The sequence below is a fragment of the Ictalurus punctatus genome, chromosome 18 (assembly GCF_001660625.3).
Source record: "Ictalurus punctatus breed USDA103 chromosome 18, Coco_2.0, whole genome shotgun sequence".
In the NCBI taxonomy this organism is placed as follows: Eukaryota; Metazoa; Chordata; class Actinopteri; order Siluriformes; family Ictaluridae; genus Ictalurus; species Ictalurus punctatus.
In genome coordinates, this window is record NC_030433.2 from 14,918,899 (window position 1) to 14,930,239 (window position 11,341).

The window sequence follows — 11,341 nt, forward strand, 5'->3', positions numbered from 1 at the left end:
AGTATTAAAGGAGTTCCCACCCATGCTGGACACTTATTGTCTGCTTTTCAGGATATTTTGCTCCAAGTCATCCGTTTAAAAAGAGAAAAAAAAAAGTAAATAAAATGTTAGTTTTCTAATGAAAGAAATGAATATGTTGGCACAATTATATTTTTGTCTACAACACCGATTTCAAACGCTTAATAATACACCTTCAGATCAAAAGATTTTTAGGATCGTGAGAACCATTTCAGTCAAGTGTCTCTAAACTTTTGACTGTGTGTATACATACATACTCACTCTCTCTCTCTCTCTCTCTCTCTCTCTCTCTATATATATATATATATATATATATATATATATATATATATATATATATATATATATATATATATATATATATATATATATATATATATATATATATAAATAAATAAATAAATAAAAAAAATATGTGTGTGTGTCTCTATATGTACAGTTCGTAGCCCACCCAATCTGCCAGCAGGTTCTTTCATCCATCTGGGCTGGAAACTTATCTGGCTGGAGAGGCAGCAGGACGGCCTGGAAACTCCTGGTCTCAGTGGGGATTTTTGTCACCATGCCTATTCTCTGCCTTATTTACTGGATTGCACCAAAGTCAAAGGTATGTGTGGTTTGGTCAGTTTTGGAATTGTGGAAATGTTTTATTGCCACGGACCCCTTTAACTGTAAACTTAATTTCACACACCCTCTCAGCACAGATTTATTTTAGGAACCTAATCAAAGTATTCAAATATTAAGCTCATAAGTGTATAATAAGCCTGTGTGTGTGAAATAATATTTATACAATTTATTACTGCCATAGAGTTATTATTTCTGACCTTTCTCCTGACAGAACTCACTATAGGTCCTGAAATCAGACTAATACCTGCGATAATAAGTAGAGGTCGACCGATTAGTGGATTTTACTGATAACGAAAGCTAAGATTAATCTTAGTTTTTAAAATTAATACTGAATGAAAACATAACACTCAAAGCAAAATACTGTTGAATTTTATTACAAAAATAAACAGTACCAACTGTACCATGAAAATGTACTGTACTTCTTAAAATGAAATATATATGTATATAATATATGAATAAATATTCAAAAGTAAATAAAAGATATTTATTCAAACTGAACCAAATAGTGACACTCTTGATAACCAATTAAAAAAAAAGAGATCTCCAAAATTTATTTTAAAAAAAAAAACACTTCAAATGACACAAGAAGATTTGTCAGTTATTATTTCACATGTAGAGGCTGCTCTCGTATTGTTTAATGACCGCGCAGCCGTCTCACAACCGGGAAAAACTAATGGTGTGGATTTTTGCTTATAACCAGTTGCTGGAACTATTGGTTATTGGTGCTGATTAATCTGCAAAACCAGTCAGTCAGTGGACCTCTAATAATAAGTACAGCTTTGATAATGTTGGGTTCTGATTGAAGGAAAAATGATCGATCCCCTGGTTATGCTTCACAATCCCCACTTTGAGAAGAACTGCTATAGAAGTTGAATAGAACTTGTAACAGACATTTAGTATTGTCGCTCCAATTAAACATATTTATATATTTACTTACATAGTCGAAAGTGGTACTGTGCTTTACATTTCTGTTTGACATTTTTACACCCAAAGTGGGTGGTGTCATTCATGGTTCTATTTTTTTGTTTGTTTGTTTTTATTTTGTTTTAGGTCGGAAAGATTTTGAAAATTCCAGCAATCAAATTCATCCTTCACTCTGCCTCCTACTTGTGGTTCCTCATCATACTGTTAGCGGAATCCATAATCATGGAGATGTTTCGTGACGCATCTTCAACCAGGAACCAGACCATATTGCAGAACTCTATCCACATGGTGTGGGTGGCTGGTGTGTGTTTTCCTTCATTACCTCCAAACCTGTGATAACAGCACAGGTTTTAGCATACAGTGTAATGAATACAGAATGGACACCACAATTGTTGGTAGCTTACATGCAACTGAGTGAAAAACATGCCAGCTAAATTTTGAGCTGAATCAAGTGATATTGTTTAGTGCAACCTCATATTATTACCCCTGGGAAACAGGGGTCTGAGAGCAGTAAAGTTCTGAGAGCAATATACCTTGCCTGTGACCTCTTTTAAAATAATGTTTACTTTTAAAAGTGGATCATAGTTCTGGAGATGTGTGTAGAGTGTTGACTTAAGCACATTGTTTTCTTTAGGGTTTTTCTGGTATGAGTGTAAGGAGGTCTGGATCGAGGGCCTGAGGAGCTACTTCCTGGACTTGTGGAACTGTCTGGATGTGATCGTGCTCAGCATGTATCTGGCCTCTTTTGCACTGCGGGTGGTCGTTCTGGTTAAAGGCTATATTGTGTGCCAGCAACCTGAAAGTGCAGAGTGTTTCTACTTTACCCAGTCTGGTAAGAGAACCCTTAATATATTTTAATCTCCAGGATATACTCACTCACCTAATCAAACAGTTGGCTTATTAAAAGTGATCCATATCTTGTTTTGAAGGTTTTCTCAGTACTGAATAGTAAATCATGTCATTGATATGACAGTTCTATAAAAATGTTCTTTACATATAAAAAAAAATCACAAAAGTGCCTACACATTCATTACTAAAGGAAAAGAAAACAACAATAAACTCTTAAGTATGAAAGTAAAATTACAAGTATTCGAAAGATTCATAAAAGAAAACGATTCCTGCCTCAATTCCCACACTTGTTTTAGTTTCTGAAGCTAAATTAGTGCCCCTTTCACCAATAAACATTTCTCAAGTGATACAAATTAGCTGAATGCCAATACAATACAAACTGCCTTGATAAATAGAAAAAAAAATGCCCTCCGCTAATATTGGCACCCTTGGTAAATATGAGCAAAGACAGCTGTGAAAAATTCTTTATTGTTTAACCTTTTGATCTCTTGTTAAAAACGTTCACAAAAATACTCATGGATCATGGATATCAAACAACTGCAAACACAACACAGGTTTATTAGAGAAAAAAAAACTTTGTTAAATATAGGTGCGCAACAATTGTTGGCACCCCTATGAATTCATATGAGAAAAATATATTTGAAGTATATTCCCATTGATATTTTACATTTATTTTAGTACACCTGGGTGACTAAGAACAGGAAATTGTTCATCCATGACTGTGTTTCAGAGGGGTATAAATATGAGGTAACACAGGACAAATTCCCTTAGTCATTCATAGCAATGGGTAAGGCCAAGGACTATAGCTGTGATGTGTGGCAAAAGGTTATTGAGCTTCACAAAATGGGAAGTGGCTATAAGAAAATGGGACAAGCATTGAAAATGCCCATTTACACTGTCAGGGCAATAATTATGAAGTTCCAGTCAACTGAAAATGTTATGAATCAAAATGGAATTGGATGTGTGTCTGTATTGTCTCAACGTGTTGTAAAGAGGACGGTTTGAGTGGCCAAAAAGTCTCCAAGGATCACATCTGGAGAATTGCAGAAGGTAGTTGCATCTTGGGCTCAGAAAGTCTCCAACACTACAATCCGAAGTCACCTAAATCACCACAAGTTGTTTGGAAGGGTTTCAAGAAAAAAGTCTCTACTCTCTTTAAAAAACAAAAACAAACTCAAACGTCTTCAGTTTGCCAGACACAACTGTAACTTCAAAAGGGATCGGGTTTTATGGTCAAATGAAACCAAAATAGAGCCTTTTGTCAATAAACACCAGAGCTGGTTTTGGCGCACACAGAGAGGTAGCCACATGGAAAAGTACCTCATGCCCACGGTTAAATATGGTGTTGGCTCTTTAATATTTTGGGGCTGTTTTTCTGCCAGAGGACCTGGACATTTTGTTAGGATACATGGCATCATGGAGTCTATTAAAAATCAACAGATATTAAATGAAAACCTGACTGGCTTCCAGCAGGACAGTGAACCCAAACATACATCAAAATCAACACAAAAATGATTTACTGACCATAAAATCAAGGTCCTGCCATGGCCATCCCAGTCCCCTGACTTGAAACCCATAGAAAACCTGTGGCGTGACCTGAAGAGGAGAGCCCACCAGTGTGGACCTCTACATTTGAAGGATCTGGAGAGATTCTGTATGGAGGAATGGTCTCAGATCCCTTGCCATGTATTCTCCAACCTCATCAGGCGTTATAGGAGAAGACTCAGAGCTGATATCTTGGCAAAGGGAGGTAGCACAAAGTATTGAATAAAATGGTGCCAATAATTGTTGCATACCTATACCTAACAAAGATATTTTTTTGGATAAACATGTGTTTTGCAATTGTTTCATATCCATGAGAGCAGAGTATTTTTATGAATTATTTGAACACAAGATCAAAAGGTTAAACAAAAAAAGACAATTTTTCACAGCCTTCTTTGCTTATATTAGTGGAGGGTACTGTACATAGCAACAGACAGTTTACAGTTAAGGGTTCTCATTCTCATGGTCACTTGTATTGAGACGTACATGAAATGTAATGTCATTGCTGGGAATGTATTGTGAAGAGTGAAGCAGAGATTTTACTTTTTAATTTAGTGAGTAAAAGTCAAAAGTATTAGGTGGGGGAAAAAACACAAGTAAAGTACAGGTACTTAAAACCTAGATTTAAGTACAGCAACATAATACAATTAGGATACAAGTATTTAAAGTATCTGTATTATGTGATTGGCTACGATTGGCTTTTCATATTTTATGGCCTAATAACACTTGGCTGTCACACTGTAACAGTTTATTACATCTAATCTGTAAAGTACATTGGTGATCCATCATTTTGGAGCATTGATCTTTAAACACTTTAATTGCCCGTTCATTCCCCAGCACGTCAAGACTGGCTTCAGGAGGACCCTCAGATAATAGCTGAATTGCTCTTTGCTGTCACCAGCATGCTGAGTTTCACACGTTTGGCCTACATCCTGCCTGCGCAAGAGTCTCTGGGAACCCTGCAGATCTCTATGGGGAAGATGATTGATGATATGATGAGGTATAAAAGCAGTGTTGTGCAGCAGTTATGAAGAATGGTTTGATTAAAAGTTTGTTGTTGTGGTCCATAGAATACACCAAGTATAGTCAATCAGCCATGACCTGTTAAGTGTCTGAAGCTTGCTTCTTCAATTTTGCACTGTATGGCTACCGCCACTAACGAGTAAGAAGGTTATACAGTAGGTGATGTATGAGTTGCTTTAGGATTTCATTATATGTCATTTTATTTGTCTATCTGTTCTGGACAATTAAATTGTTACTCATGATTTTTTGTTAATGGTAAATGACAAGCAGAATAAAATCAGTGTCACACACCTAGAAAACTATCACCCACTTGCTTCAAAAGAATGTATAGCTGATTTTATTCGGTTTAGACACTGCTATCTATAAAATCGAACAAAAGAGCATCAGAGAGAAAATCAGTAGTCTAAGCAATCTTCTAAATCTTGGGATTCCTGTGCAATAATCATGCCACTGACTGGAATTCCAGCTCCTTTCAGTGTATTGGAGCAGTTAGTGGATCTCACAATTCCTTCGGCTAAAAGTTGTTAGCATTCACCTAAATCTCAGTACAAGGTACTTTCTCATTTGAAAAAAACATATTTTGAATTGGGGGTTGTAATACATGCAAAGCTTTTCCGGCATTAATATTATTATTGTGCCTTTGCTTTCGAACTTTTATTACATTTCATTCATTATTCATTAAAGTAGATCTGAAAATAACTCCTGTCCATTTATCTAACATTCACTTAAAAGTGGTGGTCCAAAGAGTTGACTCCTTCATGTACAATAAATCTCTGAAACAAAAACGTAACAAGTACAATTAAATGTAATAGATACATTAAATAGATTTATTAAAATCCAAACCTACTCCTAGAATATATTTAAACATGTTTAAAACCAACAGAAATGTACTGATGCGCTTAGCAACAACAAAGTGTGCCAAAGTTTATAGAGATGTCTTGGCTGATTTACTACATTTGTAGAAATATATGAACATGTAATTTCTGTCATTTTTCTCTCCCTAGGTTCTTGTTTATACTGATGATCATTGGTACAGCCTTTTTGTGTGGCATCAACAATATCTATGTTTCTTACGCCGAATCTCAATATCTTGGAAGGTTTGAACAACTTATAATTTTGTAATAATAGAAATTTTAATACGTAGTAATAAAGTTAAGTAATACTGTAGAATTTAATGTGTCATTGTTGATTGCACCGGGGCTTATAATTTAAAATTTCCAGGTTTAATGAGACCTTCCAGTTCCTGTTCTGGACAATGTTTGGTGTTGTCAATAAGGAATATGTGGACATGCCTGAGCATGATTTGGCTCAGTTTGTGGGCAGAATCCTGTATGGGATCTTCACACTACTGATCGTCATTGTGCTACTTAACATGTTTATTGCTATGATCACAAACTCTTACCAGAAGATTGAGGTAAGCTATTTCGATGTGCTATTGAACTGAAGTCCGCTATACTATGCAGTATGGAATGATGCTTTAGTGATGATTTGATTTTTCTTTATTTTGTTATTTCTGCTTATTTCACCTTCCCTAGGATGATGCGGATGTGGAGTGGAAATTTGCTCGCTCCAAACTGTATCTGAGCTACTTCAGGGAGGGACTCACGATGCCTGTCCCCTTCAACATTATTCCCTCACCAAAAGCTTTCTTCTACCTCATAAGGTAGGCTAGCAATTTGTAGCTCCAAAACGAGGCAAAGAACTGGATTTACAGTTTCAAATGCTTTTATTTGCTTTTGTCTTTGATTAGAAAACTCTGCTGCTGGTGCAACTTTAATTCGGCTCCGGACTATCCACCTATCGGCTCTGTGGTGAGATTAGTTCACAGTCAGCTTTAAATATCAGTGCGGATATTAACGCTTTTTTTTTATTAATTTGTATTGTTTTTCATTATTGCAGTCTAATGAGACAGATGAGAAGGTGTCGTACAGAAATCAGGTGATCCGGGCTTTAGTGCAGCGTTATATTGATTCTGCCAGAAGAGAGTTTGAGGAGACGAAGCGCAAAGGTATGACACAGGAAGCTTCTCTAACTCAGTTTGTCAGTGTGGGTCAAAGGAAAAAAAAGTTTGCATCATAATAAACCCATTCAAGACTGACACATGAGGCTTCCCTTTTTCTCAGAATCACATCCCTTGACATTCCATACAACCTCTTACATTTTTAGCCTTTACCCCACACCAGTCATAACAGCTTGTATAGAATATTTAAAATATATCGAATGTGTGTTTTATAAAATAAGCAGCAATAAAATTATCAAGGCACTTGCTAGAAATGTTTGAAATTGTCTTGTTCTATTGGCAGATAATCTTTTGCTTCATTTTATAAAAATTGTTTGAAATAAGAAAATGAGCTTCCAAAAGAATGACAATTCCAAGATTGAAATGAGTAAATATGTGTAGAAATCCTCATCATTATTATATAATAATCTCATAATAAGAGATAAGAGGGTGGTATTATGCCCCAGTGCTGTAGAATTCTCTGAAGGTGTGGATTCATTGTCTTTAATAGACACCTCTACCTCTGACTTTAATTCAGATCTCAGGTTTATATTAATCCACTCATTCTTACACGTTATTGTTTCTATAGTAACAGCACATTCACAGAGACTTGTATAGAGGATGATCTACATTATAAGACTAATAATAAATAGATTCAAAATATGAGTTGTTATTTAACAAAGATCAATCTAGTTGTTGATATGGTGAGGTCATCTATAAGGAGTTGGTTACATTTTATATAGTGCTTTTCTAGGCACTCAAAGAGCTGTACATTGTATGGGAGGGAATCTCCTCAACCACCACTAGTGTGTAGCATCCACCTGGATGATGCGATGGCAGCCATAGTGCGCCAGAATGCCCACCACACACCAGCTATTGGTGGAGAGGAGAGTGATGTAGACAAATTGGGGATGGAGATTATTAGGGGGGCGATGATAGATGAGGGCCAATGGGGGAATTTATACCGCTACTCTTTACGAGAAGTGTCCTGGATTTTTTTTGACCAGGAAACGTTTTTGGAAGGAGTCTCCAATGCTAGCGCTTTGTAACGGTCAGTAGATTTTCTGCCACAGGAAGGTCTTTTCTCTGTATTTTGTTTGTTTTTTTGTCTTATCTTTGAGAGAGGAAATAAAGAGTCTGCTGAACATACAACTGTTTATAGCTGCAATAATCTGAATGAGGACGAGAACTAAAGTTTTTGACAATTTTCTGTAACAAACGTCAAACAAAAAAGGGTGTCTGGGGTTCTTTGGATGAACAATGGTTCTTGCTTTCTAAAGGGCTTCTACTTGGAACTTTTTCTAAAAGGAAAGCTTTTAAGATTACCTCAGAAGGACAAACCAAGGTTCTCTTTAGGATAACACATGAATTTCTGAAAAGTCGTGAAATTAATTTGCTAGATTTTTAGGGACTGTTTACATACTTGTATTTCCTTTGACCTTTTTTGTGCAGATATTGGAAACCGGGTCACAGAGCTGAATAAAGTGGTTGGACACCTGCATGGTGAGATGAAGCAAATTCACCAGACACTGATAGACATGGGGGAGAACCGACTGGATCCCTCAGAACGTAGCACTTCCTCCATCATAGGGAAGTACATCCAGGGCGCCAAAAACAACTTCCGTGACTTTAACAGCGTCGTACCTTCAGAAAGCAAAAGTGTCCCTTTGCTGGCCAACATCCACCAGATGAAATCTGAAGATGAAGGCGATGTGAACGGAGAGGAGTTAAACGGCACGGAAGAGACTTTTGATAAAGGTAAGATAGAGGAGGAGGGAGCAGGTGATGAGACCATGGAACAGGAGGGTAAAGATCAGACTGGGGATGGAGCCGATGAAAGCAATGATCAGAGTGCAGTTGAAGATGAAACGACGAAGATGGAGGAGGGGAGAGCCGATGCAGGAATAGAAGAACCACTAACCGGCAGCAGTGGCTCTCAGGACACCGGGTTTGGTTCTGAAGAATCAGAACTCTCCGCTAGCAGTCCTGAGTAACTGTAACAGAATGTCTCCCTGGATTCATTCTGAACTAAACTAGCTGTTACGAAAAGCATTTCTGAAATCGTAGTCCATAGATTTTTGTAAATCAGTTGTTTGTAACCCAGATTTTATGTACGTTCCTCTTGTGACTTTTGGAAATCCATGATCCCAAATACAATCCTGAACTTAGGTTACTGTAGAGTTTCTGTGCATGCTCTCTCCATGTCTGCTGGGATTCCTCCCACTTCCCACACCCCGAAAACATGCCGGTAGATGGATTTGGATAGGATCGATTGCCCCTGTGTGAGAATGTGTGTGTGCCTGGTGCCCTGTGCTGGACTGGCGTCCCATCCGGGGTATATCCTGTTCCCGGGATAGGCTCCGGATTCACCTTGAGCAGGACAAGCACTTATTGAAAGTGATCGAGTTTGTTGTTGTGATTAAAAGAACTTTTCAGCCCTGCCAGGCAGCTGTCTATAGCCACCAACAAACTCCATCCATCCATCTTCTACTGCTTTATCCTTTTTCAGGGTCACGGGGGAACCTGGAGCCTATCCCAGGGAGCATCGGGCACAAGGCGGGGTCCACCCTGGACAGGGTGCCAGTCCATCGCAGGGCACACTCACATACACACTCACCCAACAGACTCCTCACAGCATATTTAATTAATCATTTACTTCCAATCTCTAATTTTGGTAACAGAATTGTACTTTCAAGGTGACCAGTTATTATCACAATATCATTGAAAATAAAGCAACAAAAAATGGAAAGGAATAAAGGAAAGAGGCCTTTTTCTTCTCCCCTGATTTCCAGGGGTATTTCTTATTTGCGCATCATTTCCTTTCTTCGCTTCCTTTCCTTGCATCTTGGCTCCACTGCATTAGGATGTGAGTAAAGGATGCAAGGATGAGATGCGATGAGAGAGGAACCGAAGCAAGTCGAATGGAATATCCTTGCTCTCTCTAGAGTCACTTCATGATGACTGCTCAGCTGGATGACCTCACTGCGCTTCAGGAATCTGCTGTTATGTTGTTGAAGCTTGGTTAATAACGACATTCTTAATAAAGCAAAGTGCGCAGGTAGTATGTGAAATGTCTGAGTTATTCAACAATATGTTAATGAACACGTATGAATACACAATTTATTGCATCTTTTGTGCAGCTTTGCATATCCAAACATGCAAGGATCAATTAATTACAATACTCTTTGTAAGCATATTATTTAATTATATTTCATACAAAATTCCCTCACCTCATCAAAGTACTTTTTGTTTGAGATTGTAGTAGATGTAAAGGAGGAGGGGAATTTATATGTACATCAGGTTTTTTGAAAAGAAACAATTCTGCATAGGATCACTCCTAGCTCCTCTGGAAGCTTCCTCATTCCTCGCCTCCTCATGGTGCAATTAGAGAATTGATTTGTCCTTCAAGATGGCTGACTTTGATCGATTTCTGGGTCACTGGCTGGAGGACCCGAGGAGCGCAAAAACGAGGAAGCATCAATATGAGTATTGAGAAGCACCCCAGGAAATTCAGATGATGCAACTTCCTGTTGAACATGTGACTTGAGAAATCTTTAAAATATTTTACAGGTGTGAACCTGTTCAGGTAATAGAACTGAGTGAATAATGTGGAACACTTAAATGATTTTTTTTTTATAACCTATAAGGGGTGATTCTGGGACAGTCAAATATTTGAAATGCTGTAAGTAGTTATTTATCGGAACTTGCACATAGGTAAAGTGTTACAACTACACACAGTCACATCCACTTTAATAGGAACACCTGCTCATTCATGCAATAATCCAATCAGCAAACTGTGTGGCAGCAGGACAGTGCATCATGTAGCTGAGCTCATTGATATGGTTGGTTGTTAAAATATTTCAGAAATCTTGGACTATTTTGAGCTGACAGGTCTATGGTAACTCAAGTAATCAGTCGGTTCAGGATTTTGCAGTTTTTTGAGATTGTTGCAGATAATGCTTGATTTTGTGGTGGCTCTTTTCAAAATTTGCATTTTTTTGTGCTTTTTTTTTTTTTTTTTGCAGAAAACTACTTCAATTGGCAAAATTGTTTTGCACGGTCTTACACAGTGACATTTGTTGGTAAATGAGACCTTTTAGCCATTCTTGTTTGAAATCTTGACCCAAATCTGCAGCAATTTTGAAAAATGGCAAGCTCCACAGAATATTGTGGAGTTTGTTAGTTTCTACAAACACAAAAATCTGGAGGAACCAAATAACCACTCTTTACAACCATGGTGAGCAGAAAAGCATAAGGATGTGCCCATTGTAGCTTCAGATTCCTGTTCTTAGCTGACTACAGTGGAACACATTCTCCTCAAGCTTGTGTGATTTTAAACATGCAAATCTCAAACACTGTTGC

The 11,341-nt window shown here is 37.6% G+C and overlaps 1 protein-coding gene across 1 annotated transcript in view; it reads left to right on the plus strand.

Annotated features, from left to right (window-relative positions):
- Positions 1–10,181, plus strand: part of trpc2b (transient receptor potential cation channel subfamily C member 2b) — a 30,333-nt gene extending 20,152 nt beyond the window's left edge. The window contains exons 12-21 of the mRNA XM_053687965.1: positions 458–622; positions 1,693–1,867; positions 2,201–2,398; positions 4,795–4,957; positions 5,985–6,077; positions 6,202–6,394; positions 6,516–6,643; positions 6,731–6,791; positions 6,880–6,988; positions 8,432–10,181. Coding sequence (XP_053543940.1) covers positions 458–622; positions 1,693–1,867; positions 2,201–2,398; positions 4,795–4,957; positions 5,985–6,077; positions 6,202–6,394; positions 6,516–6,643; positions 6,731–6,791; positions 6,880–6,988; positions 8,432–8,973 — 1,827 coding nt within the window. The 3' untranslated portion in view covers positions 8,974–10,181. The remainder of the gene's footprint in view (positions 1–457; positions 623–1,692; positions 1,868–2,200; positions 2,399–4,794; positions 4,958–5,984; positions 6,078–6,201; positions 6,395–6,515; positions 6,644–6,730; positions 6,792–6,879; positions 6,989–8,431) is intronic.
- The last annotated feature ends 1,160 nt before the right edge of the window (positions 10,182–11,341 follow it).